Source organism: Wyeomyia smithii, chromosome 1 (genome assembly GCF_029784165.1).
Source record: "Wyeomyia smithii strain HCP4-BCI-WySm-NY-G18 chromosome 1, ASM2978416v1, whole genome shotgun sequence".
In the NCBI taxonomy this organism is placed as follows: domain Eukaryota; kingdom Metazoa; phylum Arthropoda; class Insecta; order Diptera; family Culicidae; genus Wyeomyia; species Wyeomyia smithii.
Genome location: NC_073694.1, coordinates 193,796,611 through 193,821,734, shown reverse-complemented (window position 1 = coordinate 193,821,734; position 25,124 = coordinate 193,796,611). Strand labels below are relative to the sequence as shown.

Below are 25,124 nucleotides of genomic sequence, written 5' to 3'. Positions count from 1 at the left end.
CTGTGTCAAACGAACTCAGTAAATTTGTATGTATTAGGTTTCAGGACATTGTGGCATTAGTGGGAATGAAAGGACAGACGAACTTGCAAAACAAGGATCTAGCTCACAGTTTATCGGCCAAGAACCTTTCTGCGGTGTATCAAACTGTAAAGTAAAAATGGAGCTTAAACGCTGGGACGAACAAAAGGTGAAAACCATTTGATTGGATATCAAAAAGTGTTCTCAATCTAAAAGATTTATAACACCAAACGAAAATCATTCAAAAAAGCTCCTAGAGCTCAACAATAGAGCTCTTTGTACATACGTCGGCCTAGTAATGGGGCCCTGTCCGAGTAGATAATTAATTTAAAGAGCTTTGACCGGGTTCAGGATGACATCTGTCGCTTTTGTAATATGGAAAGCAAGACATAGAAACATCTGCTCTGTTGAGTTATTTAAACGCAGATCAAAGTTTTTTGACAGTGGCTGTTTACAACCCAAAGAGATTTGGTCTTTTAATTTTTCCATCTTGGTTTTACTAAACACAAGAGCGCATTCTGTGCCGAATCCGCTAAAAATGGTGAATAAGAAGCCAACTAAGAAGAAGGTGTCGGGCAAAAAAGTTGCCGCTGCCCCTTTGGCCGTGAAAAAAGTTGAGGTTAAGAAAGTGGTCAATCCGCTGTTTGAGAAACGCGTCAAAAACTTTGGAATCGGTCAGAATGTACAACCGAAGCGCGATCTCTCCCGTTTCGTGCGTTGGCCGAAATACATTCGCATCCAGCGTCACAAGGCGGTACTGCAGAAGCTATTGAAGATTCCGCCGCCAATCAACCAATTTTCGCAGGCTCTGGACAAGCACACGGCTCAGCAGCTGTTTAAGCTGCTGGAAAAATACCGTCCGGAGAACCCGATCGCCAAAATTCAGCGACTGAAGGCTAAGGCTGAAGCTAAGGCCGCCGGCAAACCGGAACCACCGACCAAGAAGACCAACCAATTGCGTCAGGAGGCAAACACCGTTGTTAAGCTAGTGGAACAGAAGAAGGCTCAGCTGGTTGTTATTGCTCATGACGTTGATCCAATTGAGATGGTTATCTATCTGCCTGCTCTATGCCGCAAGATGGGTATTCCGTACTGTATCATCAAGAGCAAGTCACGGCTAGAAACACTTGTCTATCGTAAGACCTGTACCTGTGTGGCGCTGACTCAGGTTGATAACTCGGATCGGGCTAACTTAAGCAAATTAGTTGAGACTATCAAGACCAACTTCAACGATCGCTACGAGGAGATCCGCAAGCACTGGGGAGGTGGTCTGCTCGGCCCCAAGAGTATGGCTCGCATTGCCAAGCTCGAAAAGGCGAAGGCGCGTGAACTGACCCAGAAAACGCTTTAAGGTGTATGTGTCAGTTCTGTTATGCATTAGGTGTATAATCTTGTGTGAGGTTGCATACTCTTTGACTAGGAAAGATGCAGCTGAAGGAGAAAATAATAAAAATCCTGAAAAGGTGGTTGGCTTTATAAACCATATTTTACCTGACTGGGAGCGTGTTGGTGCAGGCACCTGATCACTCAAAAATAGTGATCATTGTATTTTGCAAGGGGACACGTATAGCAATTGACTGGGATATATTACAAAAGTTCACATCAATTAACAACGTAATTCTAATTCCACAACAACAAAAAAAGGTGTTAGTTAAATTGGGGATCAGTTTCATCCATGTATGGATCCACCTTCAGCCAAGTTTGGAATAAATTTTTGCTTTGCCTTTCTAGGCTTGGTTTAAATCATTTTTTTTTGGCTTCTTCCTTTCGTTAGAATTGTTTGATTAATTTTAACCAAATTTGAGATCAACATTTTTAGTTAATTCGGAATACCTGGTTTGCTTAATTTCAGGACGAATTTTTTTCTGTTTCTTTTGCTCCTAAGAAGCATTTTTCAACTCTTTTTTTTCTAAGTTTTATTCATATTTTATTTTGACTTTTCTGTCTTATTAAAACGTTTTAAATCATTATTTCCATTGTTGGCTGAAATCGGAATTCATTCTCTTTTATTCCCTCAAGCCTTTCGAAATATTTTCAGATGTTTCAAGCTACATTTACGAGAGTTTTCATGCATTCTAAATTAAATTTGATATGATTTGTTTGGTTATTTTGAGCAAAACTTGATGATTCTGTTTACTTAAGTAAAAGCTTCCTTTTGTGAATGATATGTAAATTTTACTGCTCTGTTATTATTTTCGTTTTTGGACCGTGTGTGAAATTTTCTTTTTTTTAGACTAAAATTAAAACTTTCTTTCTATTTTCGAACCGTTGCGATAAAATTCTATAACTCCATTAAATTTTCAATTTTTTCTTACCTTCGAAACGTTTTGAGATTTTCTTTTCGTAACATGGTTTCAGTCACTTAAAGTTATATTCAAAATTATTTTCTTTTCGACTTATTCTGGATGAAAAATACAATATTTTGATAATAACTACTGAAAATTGCAAACTAATTTATACATAAAGTATAAAAAATTATCATAGGTACACCACAAGGCATGGGTACAGACATTTAGAAAATACTCACAAATAGAACATAGGGAAAAATGGTTTAATTTGTATTAGCTTCCAGTTTCATCCGATCATAAGCTATACAAACATGCTATACTCTAAGGCCACTCCATTAAACGCTGATTATGCATCTGAGTATATCCCTGAATCAACATTTATGTCCTCAGTAGTAAATCCACTCGAGACAAATCCGTAGTGAATTTATACCATATTCAACACAATTATAAACACTAGTTAGTTTGATTGGTATTCCCGTCCGTCCATTGTGTTTCCTTTGAGAAAACATTTATAAAGTGTTTATTTCTCTAATTTGCACCTTTTACTGGTGAGAATATTCCACTATGATCGCGTGTCGCCACGCTTCGATTTGTCCGAATCGATAACCACTCGGTAATCGCGCCTTGTTAATCGATCCGTCGCGTCACTGTGGGAAAAGGTCACAACGCAACTGTACTGCTTGTTGTTAAGCTTTACCCAACAAAAACAACAACAACAGCAGCCTTAAACCCAGGTTTGAATAGAACGAACGACATCAACGGGGCAAACGATGAACCTGAGCGAGCAACAGCTCTCTGCGCAGCAGCAGCAGCATCACACAAGTCACAACCGGAGAGCGGGAAAAAATAGCTAAATCGGAGCTTTCGGAGCGCCCGATGATCGGTGCGTGGCAGCCTCGAAGCCACACGAATGTGTGTACATATTTTCCCGCAACCAGATGGTTGGAGTTAGTTGGCTACGAGCTTTTGAACGGTGCGGATCATCTCTTCTTGGAGTCGTGGAGTAGGATCTTCGGAGTGCAGACGGGAAGATTTTCTAGCTTCAAGTGTTGTGCCCTGGGACAGACAGTGGAAAGGGTTTTCCAACGGGACTTGTGCGCCTCATCCGATGGCGAAAAGTTGTTCGGTGTACATAATTGCGATCGAGGAATTATTGGTGCGTGATTGGTTGTGATCTATCCCTCCAGTTGGGTTGCCCTGATTGGAGCTTGTTCGAAGGAGTGAAAAGTGAAGTTCTGGATTTGACAGGGAATGTGATTAAACGCAGTTGGACGTGAAAGTTCGATCGGTAGAAAAGTGATAGTGGCTTGGGCGCCATCCGGGGCAACGAATGTCGTTTGTCTAGTGTTGGCTCTTCACAGAAGGAAGGAATACGTGGACCACGCAGGAGGCGGTCTAGAGAAGTTTTAATTGTGGGATTAACGAACGTTTTGCCGAGCAACTGGAGTAGGACGGACCGTCGGAGAACCGTTAAAATGCTGTCGAGACGAGGGTTTATCGTGGCAGCAGCAGGAGCACTTGCGATGTGTAAGTTGAACCATTGGACTGACTTTATACCAGCGAACGTGCGGCGCATTTCGTTGTTGCCTGTTGCCCGTACAATCATCTCAACGGTTGGGACTAGCCATTATTCACAGCCATAGGATTTGAGCGAAACGGTGTCATTGGAGAAGAAAAGAGATGTACTCGTATTTGGGTCAATTGCAGGTTTGCTTGTGTTGCACCCGACCGATGTGGTGGCCGGCAAAGGCAATAATACATTGCATTACGCAGTTGGAGAAAACTGACCATTTCAGTTTCTCCGTTGAATTAAATCTCCTATTGGAGTCGATTTATGAATGAACAACGAACCATGGCAGCGCAGCTGGAGGGTCCAAAAATAACTCTGCTAAATTTTATATTTTGTTGGTCTGTGTTTAAGGTGATTTCTGATTTATCGGTTTGCGGTTCAACTGACCGGCGGCAGCTTTGTAGATTAAGTTCAGCTTTAATTTTTTTTTTGGTTTAAACACATAATGAACCACAGCTGAAGCTTCAGCCCTGACATATCGGGCAGCGAAAATGCGCTATCCGCCAAACAGAAATCGCCCAGAAAGTCTGATCGCATTTGAATAAGACGGCTATTTGGCGGTTGGCACCACTTTGCATCTTATTATCGTCTCTGCGGGGAATGCGCGGCCAACCGCAGATGGCCGCAATTGACGACGGCCGGATATCGGGAATTTTGCGATTACTGCTGCTGCTGCTTCGGTTGGCCAACAGAAAGGAAAATTTGACCTATATTGGCTGCATTCCAGTTTCACGCATTTGCGCGCGCTTGCGCGCTCGGGTGGTAAATCTATCGGAGTAATATTGCCCAGTTAGAAATGTTTACTGGTAACCTTTTTGGAAAGCAATTTGCTGTTTGACTTTAAAATGGCTGTTTTATTGGTTGTTAGAGTTATAAAGTGATGGTTTCTATGGGACACAGGGTTGCTTCTCTGTAATTGGAATCGTTAGTTGTTGAACAAATAGCAATGCGGTGTTTAACAGTTCGTTTCTATGCGGCAAAACTCCATGACATTTACTCTAAAATAGATAGCAAGGAAGAAATAAGTTGAAGTGAAAAATGAGCTTTATTTTTCTAACCTATCATTGATGAGTTGCACGAAGTATATGTTTTTACAATTTTACTACTTTTAAACACTTTGTTTTTAGTTTTGTCGGATCATATCAATTGCACACAATTCTTTGTCACAATGACCCTCTTATTTCAGTTTTCGTATTTTTCTGGTTCCTATCTTATTAGCAGTTGGAATCAACAATGGTGTGACTTTCAAATCCACAAAAAAATAGAAAACAGAAAATAGATTATTGTTATAGAAAAATAGAAAGCAGAAAATAGAATATTGTTTCTACGCAAAACTTTTTCTAAGTGAATTTTCAATTTTGTATCAATGACTTTCTTACACGTCTTAAGTTCCAAATAACTTTGCTCCTATTAATTTCATCTCAGTTGGTTGTTTATATTTTATATTTTATATTTATATTTTAATGTTGTTTCAATTTATAATCAATATCAAGAGGCTGCCGTTTTTTTCGATTTCTGCCTAATGCCAAGATCCATAGAGTTAAAATGGATATTTTCAGGATATAGAATTTAAATAGATTTTTTCAAACGTTCATAATGGATAGATAGTTTCAAATATTTAATTTTGCTACCCATAGTTAGAATTTAGAGAACTAGAAACGAAAATTAAACCCACGAAAATTTTCAAATAATTTTTATCGATATGAAATATTTTTTGTATATCTGAAGGGCATTGGTCAGAAGCACAACTGCGGCAAGAATTCTTGTCTTTTGCAACCCCTTGTTTCAATTAAAATTAACATAAATTTGAATAGAATTATAAATACCTTTCCAGGATATTCTCTATTTGTTTTACACTTACATAAATCAACCGACAGTATCTTCGAATCTGCGAAGAGCGTTGAAAAAATAGCTTCCCAACAATTTCTGTTGAGTTTGAGCAAAAAAATAAAAAAGATTTTTTTTTTAAATAATTTAGAAAAAAGAAAGTGAGTAGCGATTTTTTTGAGAGGCTTTCGTTACCTATAATGGACAACTGAAAACATAAAACCTAAATATCTCATTGGTTAAAGGTTATTCCGAGTCCACCAACTTTGTTTTATTTTCTGCATACCTGGACGTTTTTTTTCCAAATGTAGAAGAGTCTGTGCTTGAGCGCGCGAACGCAGAGAGTAACGAACTTGTTTTTGGTTCCGCATAAGCCTAGGGCTTCTTTCCTCAAGCCAAACAATAATCACGTTGTCAAGATGAATGGGGTTGTTTGAAGTTGGTCTGACAAGGTTAAGTACTTGGGACTAATTAACGATAAAAAAACTTATTTTCAAAGAGCACATTGAGAGTATACAAGCCAAATATACGAGATGTTTATATCCTCTCATTAACAGGAACTCTAAACTTTATTTAAAGAACAAGCTTTTGATTTACAAACAAATTTTTAGACCAGCAATACTTTATGCTGTACCGATCTGGTCAAGTTGCTGTTCAACAAGGAATAAAACGCTCCAAAGGATTTACGTCACAACTGATTCGTTCTACGCAGCTCAATTCATACGGTAGGCCGTATACAACTGTACGGAATTGTGGTGCTACCGTTGTGATTTCGGTTTCCCCGTCCTGAATACACAGCAGATTAATTCTGCAGTACACAAACTATCATATTCTAGTACACAACCGTACGATTCACCAGCAAGACACTACTAAAGTGCTTCACCGGTATTTTCGCTAAATGTTTTGCTCGAACGCAATGCGATAAATACTTGAAACCATTTCGTTCATTTTTTTGATGTTTGCATCATAATTTGAGTAAGTAATTGCCTGATTTATGTTTACCGGCACTGTTTGCTTCGAAACAAACGAAACAAACGAAGACGAATTTTCTAAATGGTATTTTTTGTATGAAGCTGTTGAGAGAAATTTCACAAATAGGCACAAAGCGATGCATTTCCAATATTGTAATATTATTCCTTTATGGACCACTCACGGTGAGCAAATATATTGATCTTTTGTGACATTTTGCTCGGATGTCTGGTGTATTCCGCACTTCTGTTAGTAGCAATATTAATAGAAAGTGTAAGAAGCTTACTCAGAAGCAACTTCGTCCCGCATTGAGCATCTCTCATCTCAAACGTCTTAAAAACAAACAAACGAATGACATTAAAAAAATCAAAACTTTAACTATGACGTAAATCTTATAGCTAACATTTGATATAGAAGTGTCAATGAGCAATTTTTCCACGCACACCGTATTTTTTTTATTTTATTTTAATTGCTTGCAACAAAAATGGAAGCCGAAAGGATTCTGGCTCTATGTTATTACTGACAGCAGAGGAAAGAAACTGGTCTTCCTGCATGCATGCGTAATGGCAATCGAAAATCAAACGGTTGAAAAACTCTTCCAGTGTTGGCCCAGATGTTGTTACAGCCGTTGTCCTCAACAACTGCATCTATGCTCTTGCATTCCCATTCCCAAGCTCCCAAGCTGCTAGAAAAACTCTTGTGTGCTAAGTCAAAACTTTTCAAGCTGATTATTCTAAGCTTTTTGACACTTCTGTGCTCGCAGTATATTTCATCAAAACAACATGGCTTCGTTCAGAAACGCCATCAGAACTAACGCCTCTTTCATTGTATGACTTATGAGAGAAGGCCCGTAGGTAGATACGATTCATTCAGGTCTTTCTGTTGATTTGATAAAATGGATCCACAATAACTTTTGTTTTATTGGAAAGAATAAGCATTGCCGGAAGTCTTCATTCTTGGCTGTGCTTGTATCCGACTAATAGGAATACTTTTGTCAATAGAGGTGAACATTTTAACTGTTTCAAGTGAAATCTGGCGTACTTGTTTACAACACAGAGAAGGTCAGAAGTGCGTTCCAATCACCGTAAAAGTTCCGCAAGGTTCCATCCTGGGTCCGGTGTTGTGGAATGTCATATATGACGGGGTGTTGAAACTCAAGTTCCCTGTAGGGATTTTTATCGTCGGCTTTGCAGACGACATAACGCTATAGGACTACGGTGAGTCGATCGAGGAGGTCGAGTTTCCGGCTGCGCACTGTATACGCAAGGTCGAGAACTGGATACGCTCCAAGAAACTGAAGACGGAGGTCACGGTTGTAAACAACCGTAAATCGGAACAATAGGCGGTGGTTTGAGTCGGAGAATGCACCATCACCTCAGAGCGATCTCTGAAGCTTTTGGGGGTCATGGTTGACGACAAGCTCACGTTCGGGAGCCACGTCGACTATGTCCGTAGGAGGGCCTAATCGGCTATCTCGTATGATATCTAATAGCTCAGCGCTTTATGGCAGCAAACGAAGACTTCTTGCCAGCGTGGTTTTGTACATACTTAGGCATGGTGAGCCGGTGTGGTTCAGAGCGCTAGGTACTAACAGTTACCGCGGTCAACTGGAAAGTACCTACAGCCTTATGTGCCTGAGAGTTGCGAGTTCATATCGTACGGTGTCATACGATGCAATCTGTGTCTTGTCCGGTATGATGCCCATCAGCACCGCCATCAAGGAGGATAGGAAATGCTTCGACCAACGTGAAACAAGGGGCAAACGAGGTAACAGAAGGTCATTCTTGATGCTCTGCTGGTAGCGAGAATGGTCTGACTCCACAAAGGGCAAGGGACGCACCGACTTATTTCAGAGATATCCTGTTGGATCGGGAGGCACCATGGTGAAGTGAACTTCCACCTGACACAGATCCTGTCAGACCATGGTTGCTCCAGGCAATATTTGCACAGGTACGGATACGCGGGGTTCCCCATGTGTCCCGAGTGCGTGGAGGTGGAGGGGACCGCTGAGCATGTCTTCTTCGTATGCCGCCGTTTCGTAAGAGCGAGGAACGACATGACGGCTGTGAGCGGGCCTTGCACTACTCCGGACAACCAAGTCTGGTGGATGTGCGACGACTCGGCCATCTAGAGCGCGGCTCGAACGGCCGCCTCCCAGATTGTCCTGGAGCTGCAACGTGTGTGGTGGGCAAGGATGAACATTATCACTCGCGCTCATTTTTTTCGCAAGCCGATAGCTCATTTAATGAGCACATTTTTGAAAAACTTGCAATGACGAACTTGAAGTCCTCAAGTAGTACTACAGCTTTGTCAGAGAGAGAATTGCTCGTACTCAAACACCGGAGCCGCATCAATCAGTCTACAGGTAGTCAGCTTCGAGGATATAAGAGTAAATAGGGTGCATCACGCACAAAAGCCACTTCCCGACGTAATACATAACCGGCTGGAGACTGGAGGAGTTTTAGTGGGTCGGAACAGGGATCAGTGGGTGTCTAGGGGAGTGTAACTACCCCAGCATCTCTCCTCTAGTTTCATCCCCACACCCTGAGTTCCTTCTTAGGTGTCTGTTCGCATTTATTCGCCTTTCTTTGTAAAAAAGTAAAATCTGACGTTCCACAAGGTAGTTATTTTGGACCAGAATGAAGAATTCAAAAACTGATTGTTGATATTGTGAGCACTCAAAACTTGACCACTTATATAATCGTTGAATTTTTGCTTGGGCAAATCTTTAGGTTCTTGTTTCACACTCGTATTTTCCTGCCGGATGTTGTTCTTCGACAAAAAAAAATATTGAAAATCGATATTTTGTAACAAAAACAAGCGTTTTAAAAATCAGAACATGGATCAAACAACGTAATGCTCACGGGGCCTTAGGACAGGGCTTCTAATCTAATTGGACTCGTAGAAAATTTTTTAACTATTATTTTAAACCTTGCATATTGGCACAACCTCTTAGAGCATTCCATAAACCTTGACGAGGCATAGTGGTGCGAGAGCCCAAAATCTCTCTATCTTCTCCCGTTTTGAAGGCATAACGTTATTATTAGGCCTGAAAATTAGATTTTTTTAAATATCTTAAAATCTCATAAAATCTTTGTCATCAGCTCTGACATCTCTCGCTTAAACCACAATGATCTTTCGTTACTGTTTGGGGACTACAAGGTGCGCCATAATTATTGCTACAAAAAAAGAGGACAGTTAACCACGTTTTTTGGGAAGTAAGAGAAAACTTTCGAAATAAAATTATTTATTGAGTAAAAACAATCAAAAACAACAACTACTGTTTACATACAAACATCAGAAAAAACAAGTTCTTTCTGACGCGCAAACAACAAAAAGGCTCGTACGATGCAAAGATATTCTTGCCCGGACCATTCGTCGTGTGCACTTGATGACGCTCTTCATCGACGAGAGACTTTTTACCGTTACATAAGCGCACAACCTGCAAAACGACCGAGTGCCTGCATGGACATCAGGAGACGCTGATTCTGTTGAAAGAATGATCCTTCGCTCGTGTAACCCAACTTCTGTGATGATTTTTGCTGGAATAATCGCCGATTCGCGAACCGAGCTGCTTTTCGTCGAAAAAGGAGTAAAAATCGATAGTGATTACTACCTGGATGAGATTTTGAAAAAGAATTTGATGGGTTGGGCAAAAAAAAAACAAATAACAATCAGAACTAGACCTTCATGCAAAACGGTGCCCCGGCTCACACAAAGAAGACGTGCAAGACTAGTGCAATACTATGCCTTTTAAAACCATCACTCAGTATATTAACTGGACTGGTCACGGGGCACTGTCCAGCTAAATATCAATTAAAACAGCTACAGCGGACAAAGAAACTGAAACCTATGCAAATGTGTAGCTCTACATTTTTCAACAAAGGTATCTTAAGCCCTTCTGAAATATGGTTAGAAAATCCTAATAGGGTAGTTGAATTCATATTAAGAACTATACCAGATTATGGTAATTCGCACAATCAGACCACGGCAGTTACCATCATGGTAATATGCTATCCTGAATCGGTGCGAGAAAGGAACAAGGGTATACCACAAGAGGCCAAAATAATGGCCGCAGAAATTTAAATCCCAACAAAACAAAAAAAAGAAACTGGTGCAAGTCCAACTTTCCCTCTGTGGCCTCAAAACTCGCCAGATCTCATCGTAATGGATTTCTTGATTTGGGGGATGTTAGGAGCGAAGGTCTGCTCACAAAAACTAATAAGTTTGGACGAATTGCAGAAGTCTGCTCAAATCTTGGAAGGAATTCCTCAAAACAACTTTCGGCCCACTGTCAAGTCTTATCCTACGCGTCTCCAAGCTGTCAACAGAGCTAATGAAGGACACATTGAATGAGTTGTTGTTTTTTACATGTTTTTACTCAATAAATTATTATTAGTTACACATTAATTACACAATAAATTATTGCCAAAAACTGAATGACGGTACTCTCTTTCTTGTTGCAATAATTATGGCGCACCCTGTATAATCAGCCGGGAGTGATTTGGAAACGGGGGGGAACAACGGTACGCCTTCAATTTATTTACTTCATTCACGTATATCTGTTGCTTGCTCCGGTGTACTAGATGGGTTAACACACTCATCTCGGCAAACTTCCCAACAGCTGGTCGAACTCGGCGATTTTTTGCGGATGTCAACAATATATTTCGACGAGTATTCGGCAAATATATCGATCTACCGTAAACCAGTGAACATTGACATTTCATTTGCCGATGTTCTCTAAAATTTTGCCGAAAACTTGTAGAATATTCCACTGAATTTATCAGCTGTTGAGTTCTCGGCAATAAAATCTATGTGTGTAGTTTGCAAAACCTGACTCAAGTGAATTACGCTACTAACGACCACGATCGTCTACTAGATCAGGTACCTACTAGTGAGCGCAACCTCTTGCGAAATTGTTGGAGCGATGTATCTCATCGGAGCAACATGGTTTCTACTCGAAACGATCGGTAACGACAAACTTATAACTTCAAAATCTCGTCGACTTGCTAGCGAAACATGAGTAACGGTTTCCAAATAGCGGCAGTATACACTACAGCATACATCTGAAAGCGACGTTCGATCGATTAGACCACTGAATACTTTCAACTAAAAATGAGAAACTTGGCGTTTCATCCGCTCTTGTGCAATGCTTTGGATCGTATTTGATAAATCGAAAACTCTGTGTGAAGATAAGAGTTCAGTTTTCTGCACACTTCACAAATGTCTCAGGAGTCCCACAAGGCAGCAATCTTCGACCGTCACTATTCAAGTTGTTTATCAATGATATTTCTCTAGTACATCCGAATGGTTGTATATATACTATGTCCGGTCAGTTTCTATCGTGATGACACAGATATGAGATGTGGGAGTTATTTTGGATAAAGCACTTTCATTCAAACTGCACTACCATGAAATTATCTTTAAGGCTAATTGACAACTCGCCTCATGTTGAAGATTACCAACGGGTTCTGCGATCCGTTTTGTTTTAGATCGCTGTATTCCTCTCTAGTACGGTCTATCCTTGAGTTCTGCTATGTAGTATGGTGTCCATTCCACAGCTCCTGGATTGCTAGAATCGAATTCGTGCTAGAATTGAATGCGAACTCTTTAGCAGAGACGATTTGAAGCTCAAGCCACATATATCGGTAAAGTGCTGCTAGGTGATATCGATGTCCCGGTAATTCTCGACCACCTGGATATATATCCCCCCAAACGATCTCTTAGATCTAGATTGCTACTGAGCCTGCTCCAATGCTGTGTACAATATGTTACTTTCGATTTCAATATTTCTGGTGCAGCTTTGGCTTACTGTTAGATAGTCTGTTTGTAACAGTTCATGGTATTAGTCCATTAGGACAAGTACTCTGTTAGATGTATTTTTAATAAATTTACGCTTTTTATCTCTCGTACCACTGTGCGAGGGCTTGAATTTGTATCCAATGTATTCCGAAGAAAATCATGAGCTACCTGGTCGTGATAAAAAATCACTTTACGCATCACGCAGATACGTAACTCTTTTGCGTTCTTCGACCGTTTTCATATTGATGATTAAAGTGATTCAAAACATCTTCTAGTCTCTACCGAAAGATGGTCTGCAGCTACTGGTGTACATAAATCGCTGAGCTATTCCTCGCAAAAAAAGTTAACTCTCAGCCTCAACCCTACCTTGCTGATGTCGACATGAATTCGCCAAGAAGAAGAAAAAGATCTCCACCGCGACATCAGCGATTGAGTCACGAAACCAGTCTAACCAGGGTGCAAGCAAAGAACGTACTTTCGTACCGCGCAGTAGGGATAAGGGATGATCATATGAAGTGCACACAATTTTTGCGTTGGTCTTGGTCAGTATTTTTTCATTAAATCAATGTCGATAGGCACTTTGTAGGTAAGTTTTATAGCTCTTATAAGGTCCTGATACCATATTCTTTTTTATTAAAATGCTAATTCCGCGTTAATCGGCGAATGTAAAACCGCACTGAATCGCGGGTAAAATCAGCCGGCCGAGGACCCACATCGCCGGGGCAGCGAATAAAAATGATTTATCGAAAGGTCAAAAGTAAACCTTTTGCAACACAAGACGTTGCATGATTTAAGCCGCCGGCCATGGGATTTATGAGAAATTCGCGAAACGGAACCCGTTTTAAGACTGCACTGCGCTAGTGAAAGGTCCGAACGGTTAACCGGATAAGCACCGATAAAGATCGCGATCATTCAAGCATCTTCAAACAACGGACGAAAGACCGCAGCTTTTAGAAACGAGAAACTCGCACTCAATTGTGTGTTAAAATTACATTCTCGTTTTTTTTTTTTTTTTTTTTTTTTTTCAATAAAAGCCTTTAATCTTAAATGGTTAAACCGGTTCTGTTTGTTGCCGATGGAGGATTAGGTCATTCCGTAAAAAGTCAAGGTCGGCCTACTCTGCAGCGGCAGAGCGAATAAATACGCAAATAAACAGATCGCGCGCGCCATATTGTCTGCCATAGAATTTAGTCTGTGAAAAAACACCGCGCTTTGTGCAGCTGGGCGACACGATAGGAGGCAAGCAAGAGGTGAAAAAGATAAAAACAATAACTGCCATCTCATCAACAGCACAGATCGGCCATTCGTGGCGGCGGCTGCTGCTGCGGTGATGGGATGGAATCCTCGCCTGATTATGCAATCAAGAATCCACTTTAGCACATGAAGTAGCAGATTTTTTTCTTGGAGTGAAGGGCAGTACGTAACTGTACATCGCAGTACAATGCTCGGAGGGCAAATCATTGGCGTGATGGTCCAAGACTGGTTTTTTCTCTTTCGAGTTTAACTGTGTTATTTGGTTCTAGGGGACAATGAGGTATACACACCAAAATTTCTCTTTATGGTTCAGCAAAGTACATTGCTGAAAGTGTATCAGCAAATCACTTGTTTACTGAATCACAGCATTTTTTTCAAAAGTTTACTGTAATTCAGTTCTACAATTTACTGAATTTCGTTCAGTAATTTTATTTTTGCTGTAAACCAGTATTTCATCGATAAATTTACTGAAAACCAGTAATCGATTCAGTGATTCGCGAAAATACAGCAAATCTATTTGCTGAACAGAAAACAGTAAATGAATGTTTGCTGGAATCCAGCGAAAGAATTGATATGTCAAAATATTTTACGTCAAGCTGTCATTAGTGAAACGCGCCAAATCGCTGTGCAGCTGGTACGGGATCATCGCTAAGCTCCTGATAGCGGATATGGGACCATAGCTAAGTCACTATTGGGCTAGATGAACTTAAAGGTTGAAATGATAATCATACATCTCTAGTTCAACAGTAATTTGGCTATGATCCGATGGGCGGATGGAAGCTGGTGCCTGAGGGAACCATGGTTCCCTTGAACTAACTGGTTAACCAGTAAATTGATTTATGCTTTGCTGAATGTACAGCAATTTGTCATAGCTGACAACCAGCAAGTTGTATTTTGTTTTACTGAACATGCAGCAAACGATCTGTCACTTTTATGCAATTGAGCATTACTGAATAATCAGCACATTTCATTTTGCTGAACAGATTGCTGGAAACACAGCATACCAAAAATTAGCAAAATTTTGCTGGTTTCCAGCAATGAAAATTTGGTGTGTAGAATAGTAGCGAAAAATTTCAGTGGAAATTGGAATCTCATATCGAAATTCGACGGGATGTGATATGTATGTTAGACTGCCATACTTGGTGCCTGCTTGAAAAAAAATGGATAGATGCCAGCAACGCGTACATGTATCAATTAATTACCAGCTATATCGTGTCAAATTGTAATATAGCTTCGTCTGAAATTACAGTACCAATCAGTAATCTCCTAACACTTGGTTTCCAATCGACGTATCGAGAGCACCGCTGCTTCCCCGGTAGCAAACGAACTTTTTCTCCCCACCTTATTTGCCAATTTGCGAACTGGGTTTTAACCCCAGCTTATTCAATTATCGCAGCGTGCGATCCGAAGAGCAGCTCACGACGAGAAACCCTCGTGCAATCAAGCACTGGCACTGGCCGCAATCAAAAGCGATTAACGGTTCGATTAGGCAATGCTGCCAGTCCGTTTCCTTCGTTTGTTTGTTCCATTGTGTTCTGTTTTCTTTTCCCCATCACACTTCGATCAGCGCTACAATCAATTCGGGACGGTCGACTGACGACGCCATGAATTGGTGGTTGCTTTTCCGAAATGGATTTATCGTGTTTCTTGGGCAGTTTTTCTCACGATTCTACGTCTACCTGGTGATTGACTTTGCTTTCAGCGTTTGCTTTTCTACTAGATTGGCGCCACCGGAAAAGAGGAAGAGAGAGGGGCGCTCGATCGTTGGTTACTTCACGCTGCCAGCGAAAGTCGACATCTCTGTCAACGGATCGACGAATCGCAGCCGCAGCGCTAGAGTTAATAAGCATCTCTAATTGACTAGGGAACTTGTTTCTTCGTCGTCGCGCAGATTGTCACCTGTTTCGTGTGCAGTCGAGCTACCATGCGTGAGCTGCAATCATAGCCGTGCGCACGGAAATGGTTTCTAGGGCTAAACTAAAAAACCCTTCGCCTTTTTTCCTTTGTTACCGCAAAGAAAAGCTTATTAAATTTTATGTAAAAGCACGGCATTGAAAAATATACAGCAGTTCTTGTTTTCAGTGCAGAATTTATGCAATATATCGAGACAGTAGATTTATTAGAATATTTTAACCTAACTTTTCAGTTTATTAGATCTAACGAAAAAGTAAACTTTGGATTGATAATGCGTCAACAAACGTAGATTTTGCAAGTCTGATATCGAAAACAAAGGTCCGATAAGTGCAAATAGAATAAAAATGGTTAAATTTGGACCCAAGAATAAGAGAATGGTGACAATTGATCGTTATCAATATTTGAACATAAAACAAACAACTTAGAAAGGTTTTAAATTGAGGTTAAGCAAAAACTTCAAAATTGTCAGACGCTTCAAAATCACTTTAGAGTAGTGACTGTAGTTCAATTGAATAACAACAGTTGAGCATAAAAAATCAGAACACATGCAAAAAAATAATCCCTAATCTGGAATTAGAAGAGACTGATCAAAAGGGCACTTTAAAGTAAAAACCTGTAAGTAGAAATTTTGTACTACGAAGCCTACAGTCAGAAACAAAAATTATCAGCGCACGCACGCAGTGAGATTATAGTTCAAATTTAAATTTATTGATTTATGTATCGACGGGGCTTCAAGAGCAAAATTCTCAAGCACTCATAGCCAAACTCAAGAAAATAATGAAATTCAGGAATCAGGTGCAAAAGCAATAATACGCAAAAAAATACACAATAACAACATTCTACAGCATTTATCAAGACACTGGCGAGGAAAGATGTTTTTAACGAGTTTGTTTATTATAGCATCCAAGTTCGCAAAGACAATCTTCAAAAAGCCACACAAACAACTTATATTGCAAGGGGAAACCTAAACTTTTAAAAATGAAGTGAGTCTGTCTGACTTGGAAATTACTAAACCGACCAAAGTGAAAATTTATATGCAGCGGTTTTTGGAACCGTCGGAAATGTCATTGATAATTCTCTTTCAACTCTCTTTTTTTTTAATTGATTGGCAACCTTGAAGAGGAGCGTTGATTTTAGATTGCCATTCACCGATGACATGGAATGATTTTAGTTCTCTCGCTATTCTCCGCATACTGCAAGCAAGCAAACATTAAGATATTAAGATATTTATCAAAGTGCTTATTGAAGAGTTTCTGTCATTTAATCTCTTTTGCCTTAATTGTTTTCTGAAGCATTCTACATTGGCATCTTTATAATAATCAATCATGTTGTAGTATATAGCTTCTGAAACTAGCCATATTGCGCTTTTTGCTTTACAACTTTTACTGTTGATTGTTTTATATAAGACATCTTCAGGTGAATTTTTATTCTGTTCAAACCTATTTTTAACAATGTCTATGTGTTAAAATTATCGAAAAATTTGACGAAATGTGCTATAACTTTGTAAGGAAAAGTCCTGGAAATGTGTGGTCTTCAACAGAAACGTGTGTTTTGTATGCCCAAATGCTTCTTTAGAACAACGTTTTCTTGTAAAATGTAATTTACAAAAGTTAAGTACAAAAAACTAACTTTTAAATAACTTTCATAGAATATACTCTGTAACTCTGTACCCAATGAAGATAGGAATTTTGTTTGTTCAGCAAAGTTTCATATTTTTGCACGTTCTAAAACTAAACTATCTCTTAACACAAAAAAGTTAGTGTATTTCATTTATGAAAACCTACTGTAATATATGCTCGCCGTACTAATATGGGTGGATTGGGACAGATGGAACCTGAAAGAGTTGATAGTACTTCAGCGTAACTTCAAGGAAAAGTATCGACATCATGATTCCACTTATCCCTTTTTAACCTATACGGTCTTGAAGTTATCGAAAAAATAAGCTAAAATATGATATAACTTTGTATGGAAAAGTCCTGGAGATATATGGTCTTTGGAAGAAAAGTGTGTTGCGTGTGTCCTAATAATTCCTCCGAACAATACTTTTGTGTAAAATGCAACTAACAAAAGTTAAATACAAAAAATTAACCTTCAAGTAAGTTCCATATAATATACTTTATAACTTTGTACCCAATGAAGATAGGATTTCCATTTGTTCAACAAAGTTTCATACTTTCAAATTATCAACAACTTTTCTGAATAAACCATCCCTCTATCTCTTAACCCAAAAAGTTAGTTTAATTTTTTCAGTATAGTAAACTTTTCAAATTTTTAGACAATTTGCGATTATGCGGGTCATTCATATAAACAATTGTTCCGAAGACACTATCAAGCTAGGATTAAGGTGAAAGGCGCTATGGAATTAAGTTCCACTTTTTGTCTTATTAGACCACTGTGAATGCTTCATGACTTGATTTTGAGAAGTTAATCGGTTTTATCCATCAATCCCGACCTTCGCCAAGTGCACAATGGGAATCTCTCCAAGTAGTGCCTGCAGCTCGTAGTTCAAAAGCCAGCACCATTCCCAGTTTTCGGATTTTACTACACCAAATGTTGTCCACAAAACTTTCCGTTAAATGCGGCCATTACGCGCATGTTCCCCGCGAGCAGTGTCACGGGTTCAAGTCCATAGAAAACTACTCGTCTACCGCTTGCACTAAAAAAAGGACTTTGTCGGAAGGTGATAAAAAAACTAAGACAGAAAATTAAATATTAGCTTTTCTGCAAAAATTCCGGCAGATAATGGGAACGAAAACATGAGTGTAGGCATGTTTTTGAGTTTTTTCTTCGTTTTTTATCAACTCCTCCACAGTTTTCGCGTTGGAATAATATTTACGCTACAGGTTTGCCCAGAAATTCTCGATGGGATTATCATTATATTTTTTCTTGATAAACGATGTAACTTCCGACTGATAGGGTATTTGTTCCATTTTTCATCTCAATATGCCGATATTCACGAAGAATGCACGTATAAAACACCGAATTTTCACGAAATCATTAAACAAATAAACAAAATACGCTCACATGCTCTTAAGGAATCGCCCAGCATTGGAAATTTAATAAACTTAGCTAGATTTTTCCTGAGTTTAGCAAAACAAACCATTTCTCACAACACTTCAATATTCATCTCAAGAGTCAAACCACTGCTCAGTTATTCATCACACTTTCATGAATGGATGTAGCCGCAAACCATCTCAGTAGGTTCTAGGTATCTGCTGTAATTGTTTACGTGCAAAATTGGTAACCTAGGTTACCACTGCAATGCTGTCGATTTATGTCAATTATGTTGGAATCTTTCAACGTGTTCAGTATGATTTTTTTTTTGTATTAACAGAAACTGATTTGACAATTTTTGATTATCCTTAACTGTATTTATCTTCAAAAACACATGAAAATACCTACAATAGAAATTTGAGATTTGTAAAAATCTATCCCATATATTTCTGCTAATTGAAGCTTGTTTCTGGAAATTTGAGGTGAACATTTTGAAGGTTAAAATATTCTTAGTGTAGTGAGTAGTTTTGTTCGTGTGGTCCGCTAATGGTGAAAAAAAACCTTCGGTTGACTGTTAAACGAGTTCCATTGTAGCCGTATGAGCAATGCGCGGATATCATTTTCTGAGGTAGATGATTGAAATGAATGAGTTTTCGAGTGCGGATGTCCAACTATTATATCAAATTTAGAGCTTTTAAGTGAGTTTTTGAGGATTCTACTTCATGAAAAACCTGAAGTGAACTAAGAAGATTCTATTCCATAGATTAGTAGATTGATATAGTCAAAAACTATGTGCTTTTTCCTGTTTTCAATTGTGATTTCATGTTGTATAAGATGAATACATGAGCTAAGATGAATAATGGAACAGTTCCCCTATCTGTCACAAAAGATAATCAATAACATGGTCGCAGTAGCTCTCTCGGTCCCAATGCCCTTCAGGCATACAAGGAAAAAAAACTTCCAGCAGGTTCTTCGCTGGTACTATGAATTTCACGGCCAATCCAGAGCGAAAGAAGAGCGGATTTGACATCCTGTTCTCACTGATTATCAGCCACAGTAGCACCTTCTTGGGATACTTGATTTGTGAAATGAACTTCACCTCAGTACTCACTTCCTTCGTGGGGGAAGTGAAATAAGTACGAAGTGCCCTGCCAGTCGTTGCCATTCGTGCCACGTCGCGATTAGCAGGAAAAATCGACTTGATCATCTAGTTCAGGCGCTACCGCTGCGTCATTGCCTGCAGCTCCGAAACCAGTAGAAAAGATTGCTGCTTCCTAACATTTATGTCCATGATCACCAGACACTTTTTCACTATTCAGCTTTTGCACCGACCTCCCGAGCAAGCTCATGCCACGATCTGACCACTTTTCGTTCAGTCTTCCTCTTCGTCATGCTCTCTCTTGTCGCTCAGGGTCGTCGGTCGTTTGGATTGGCTCTGATTGTTGTCCAATGTTGTAGGTACCGGAACGGACGTATTCGGCATCCACGAAGTGCCACACGATGTTCGTTTCCGACGCGGTGGGTTCCCTTTGTTGAACGTGCCCATTTCTGAAGTAGTTTCACTGTTTTCGCCATCACGGTTAGAGTTCAACTGAGCTATCAATTTTTCTCTACTAACTGTTGGGTTACTATGATTGATACTACATGGGTAGTTTGATCAGTGCGTGTACGCTAGGGTGGCTGCGAAAATGGTCATGTCACCGACCATTCACATTTTGTTTATTGACCAAAAAAATTATCTGTGTTAGGGGTGCCTCAAAGTACTCAAAGTTTTGATGTTTTGACCCTAGAAAATGGACATTCCTAATAAAAAATCTAGTTCAAGATGCCTCAGTGCGTCTTGAACTGTCCTACAGATCAGACGTTTTTTCGGTTGCTTGTGGACTGGTCTTTGACTGCCTATAGCTTCAAAGTTTGTGTTTTGTCAGTGTGTCTTTTAAAGACTACCTGAAAGTTATTTCCCATCAGTCTTTCTCAAGACTACCTACTTTTGAATTTAACATTTGTTTTAACTTTTTTCGTATCACCTGAAATGGCTGGACGGAAAAAGAAACCTCGCATCGCTGCGGGGAGGAAAAGAGAGGCATCTCTTTCTGACACATCGAGTGTCTGTAGTGACAATCCTTTTGATATTTTGCCTGAGCAAGAAGCTGGTGAAATGGAAGTTACCAATAATGAAACTATACAAAATATAAAATCTTTAAAAAAAGGAGAAAGTTCCACCTATTGTGGTAACTATTTCTTCTGAATTTAATATATTCAAAAAGGAACTTTCAACGTTTGTTTCTGACGTTAAAGTTACCTATCAAATTGGCCGTAGAGGTGAATGCCGCTTATTAGCCGACTCAGTAAAGGGTCGTGATCGTCTTGTTCAGTATTTAACTGACAAGATGTACAAATTTTTTACATATGACACTAAGAACGCCAAGCCGTTCAAGGTTGTCTTGAAAGGTCTCACCAACGATCAAACCGTTGATGAGATCAAACTTACTTTAACAGAATTACTTGGCATAGCCCCTACCCAAGTAATTCTAATGAAACAAAAATCACGAGGCGAAAACAGTCAGAGAACTGGAATTTCCCTTGTTAATTATTTAATTCATTTTAACCGCAATGAGGTTAACAACTTAAAATTTTTTGAAAAAGCACATGCTCTGTATAATGTGCGTGTAAAGTGGGAAATTTATAGGAAGTATGGCGGAGGTGAAAAGCATATCACCCAATGCCGTACTTGCCAACGTTATGGCCATGGTTCCAAATTCTGTAACATGGACCAAAAATGTCTTAATTGTGGAGACTCTTCTCACAAAAAGGACACATGTCCTGTGAAAGAGAGTAAAAATTTTCGCTGTGCGAATTGTAACGGCAACCATATGTCAAATTTTTATCAATGCCCAGTCCGTTTAGCAATTGTTAAGGCAAGGCAAGGTAAACAAAATTCAATTTCTCAATTAAAACCAACTTCAAAACAAAATTCTCCAAGCGTACCAGTGGCGCATAGTTTACCTACTCCTTTGCATACCCGTTTAACTTATGCACAGGTTACAGGTAGTTCGAACATTATACCGCCTAGTGTTGGTAGTTCGAAAATGACCGTTAATATGGGTAAGCAAAACACGCTAGAAAATAATTGTACACCTATCACTCCAGCTAATATTGCTACCGAAAATATTTTTTCTAATGTCAACTGCCTGGGGCCTATTACGGCAGGTAAACTTTCTTTTTTGCAACAGGCAATGTTCGATCTTATGAACGCCATGTTGCAGGCAAAATCAATGTTTGAAGCCATTCAAATAGGCACAAATTTTACTATTAAAATTGTTTCTAATTTAAAATTTAGCAATGATTTTAAATAAAACAATTAAAATATTAAATTGGAATGCTCGCTCATTGAAGGCCAATGAGAATGAGCTTTTTAATTTTTTAACAGTAAATAATGTGCATATTGCAATTATTACTGAAACATTTTTGAAACCTAACATAAAATTAAAATATGATCCCAATTACGTGGTTCATAGATATGATAGGATTCAGGGTTCCGGCGGTGGGGTTGCAATTGTTATTCATCGCCGAATCAAACATCGTGCTCTTCCCCATCTTGAGACGAAAGTTATTGAAACTTTGGGAATTGAAGTTCAAACTGAACTTGGGATTTTATTTATTGCCGCAGCATATTTACCATTTCAATGCACACGCGAGCTCAAAAATTATTTTAAAGGTGATTTACAAAAACTCACCAGAAATCGTTCGAAATTTTTCATAATCGGCGATTTTAACGCTAAACATCGTTCATGGAATAATTCTCAAAGTAATTCCAATGGCAAAATTTTATTCAATGATTGTTCTTCAGGATACTATTCTATTTTGTCTCCGAATAGTCCTACATGCTTTTCTTCTGTAAGAAACCCTTCAACAATTGATTTGGTGCTAACAGATCAAAGTCATGTATGTAGTGATTTGATCACACATGCTGACTTTGATTCTGACCATCTTCCAATAACTTTTTCTTTATCACATGAATCAGTTTTAAACCCTATGAGCTCTGTTTTTAATTATAACAAGGCTAATTGGGAAAGATACAAAACTCATATTGAGAGAAATTTCAATAATGAGCTTGATTTGCAAAACGAAGTGAGTATTGATTCCGCTTTGGAAGCATTAAAATGTGCAATTGTTGATGCCAGGAATTATTCTGTTCCAAAAGCTCAAGTGAAATTTGATTCACCAATAATTGACGAAAATCTTCAACTTCTAATTCGTTTGAAAAATGTCCGCAGACATCAATATCAACGTTCTCGTGACCCTGTTTTTAAAACTATTTATAAAGATTTACAGAAAGAGATTAAGCATAGATTTACTCTTCTGAGAAATCAAAGTTTTGAGACTAAAGTTGAAAAATTGAAACCATATTCAAAACCATTTTGGAAGCTGTCGAAGATTCTTAAGAAACCTTCAAAGCCTATTCCAGTTTTGAAAGATGGTGAACGTTTTCTTGTATCCAATGAACAAAAGGCTCAAAGAATTGCTCAGCAGTTTGAGAGTGTTCATAGCTCAAATTTGAATTTTGTGAGTCCAATTGAAAATGAAGTCACACGTCAATTTGATTTAATTTCTTCCCAGAATTTTTTACCTGCAGAAATAATTGAAACTGACTTGAATGAGATTAAATCAATTATTAAAAATTTCAAAAATATGAAAGCACCTGGTGACGATGGAATCTTTAATATACTAATCAAACATCTCCCTGAGAGCACAATGGAATTTTTAGTGAAAATTTTCAATTGCTGCTTCAAAATTGCATATTTTCCCAAATTATGGAAAAATGCAAAAATTACTCCCATTTTAAAACCGGATAAGAACCCAGCTGAAGCTTCAAGTTATCGACCAATCAGTTTGCTTTCTTCAATAAGTAAACTGTTTGAGAGAAATATTCTTAACAGAATGATGTCACACATCAACGAAAATTCAATTTTTGCAAATGAACAGTTTGGATTTCGCCATGGGCATTCCACAACTCATCAATTGCTCAGAGTTACTAATATGATACGAGCTAACAAATCTGAAGGTTATTCCACTGGAGCTGCTCTTTTAGACATAGAAAAAGCATTCGACAGTGTTTGGCATAAAGGTTTGATTGCGAAATTGCAAACTTTTAATTTTCCAATTTTCCTAATCAAAATTTTAAAAAATTATCTTACTGATCGAACTCTGCAGGTTGTCTATCAGAATTCAAAATCTGATAGATTTCCTGTCAGAGCAGGTGTACCTCAAGGTTCTGTCTTGGGCCCAGTCCTGTATAACATATTCACTTCAGATCTTCCTGATTTGCCTCCAGGATGCACAAAGTCATTGTTCTGCGATGACACAAGCATTTCCGTAAAAGGAAAAAGTCTTCGTGTCATATGCAGTCGATTGCAGAAAAGTTTAGATATTTTTTCTTCCTACTTGCAAAAGTGGAAAATCTCTCCCAATGCTTCTAAAACTCAAGTGATAATTTTTCCGCATAAGCCTAGGGCTTCTTTCCTCAAGCCAAACAATAATCACGTTGTCAAGATGAATGGGGTTATTTTAAGTTGGTCCGACAAGGTTAAGTACTTGAGACTAATTTATGATAAAAAACTTATTTTTAGAGAGCACATTGAGAGTATACAAGCCAAGTGCATCAAATATACGAGATGTTTATATCCTCTCATTAACAGGAATTCTAAACTTTGTTTAAAGAACAAACTTTTGATTTACAAACAAATTTTTAGACCAGCAATGCTTTATGCTGTACCGATCTGGTCAAGTTGCTGTACAACAAGGAAGAAAACGCTCCAAAGGATTCAGAATAAAATTCTGAAAATGATTTTGAAGCGTCCTCCTTGGTTTGGTACACTCGAATTACATAGACTTACTGGTGTTGAACCATTAGAAGCTATGTCAAATAAAATTATTAACAATTTTCGACAAAAATCGTTGCAATCCTCAATTGTTACGATAAGCTCTCTTTATAGCCAATAAGTTAGCAATTAAGTTAGTTGTAAGTTTACTTCCCCTTTCCTGACAAGTAGGTTTAAATCCCTACGAAGCAAACAAATCCTAACAATCAAAATTACAAATTTCTAACAGTGTTGAGAAGTCACCATTTGTGATTGGACACACATACTCATTATTTACTAATATTTATCATAAATACTTAAGCTACTAACAAATCCCCCCTTAAAAAAAAAAAAAAAAAAATAGTTCAAGATGCCTAATAAACATTAAAATGATTCACCGAACCGCACGTTAATCATTTTAATGTTTATTAAGCAGCATTTCTATTAGGCATATTTATTTTCACGGGTCAAAACACTGAAATTTTGAGCGCTTCGAGACACCCCTAAATCATGTCTGATTAAGCTGAAATTTTGCACGGGTTATTATTTTGGGCAAATAAACAAAAGTGGTAGGTTTTTTAAATTCGATGATGATGTTTTTCATACATCGCATTGCCACTCTAGTGT

At 38.6% G+C, this 25,124-nt stretch overlaps 2 protein-coding genes across 3 annotated transcripts in view; both read left to right on the top strand.

The window, feature by feature from the left end:
- Positions 1–504: 504 nt before the first annotated feature.
- On the top strand, positions 505–1,456 carry LOC129728505 (60S ribosomal protein L7a-like). The gene has a single exon (XM_055686954.1). The coding sequence runs from the start codon at positions 557–559 to the stop codon at positions 1,367–1,369; it is 813 nt and encodes a 270-aa protein (XP_055542929.1). The 5' UTR covers positions 505–556; the 3' UTR covers positions 1,370–1,456.
- A 1,786-nt stretch (positions 1,457–3,242) lies between these two features.
- The window catches only part of LOC129727055 (protein Skeletor, isoforms B/C), a 39,506-nt gene continuing 17,624 nt past the window's right edge, over positions 3,243–25,124 (top strand). For both annotated transcript variants that reach the window (XM_055684451.1, XM_055684460.1), the window contains exon 1: positions 3,243–3,833. In XM_055684451.1, the coding sequence (XP_055540426.1) occupies positions 3,782–3,833 (52 nt within the window). In that variant the 5' untranslated portion in view covers positions 3,243–3,781. The remainder of the gene's footprint in view (positions 3,834–25,124) is intronic.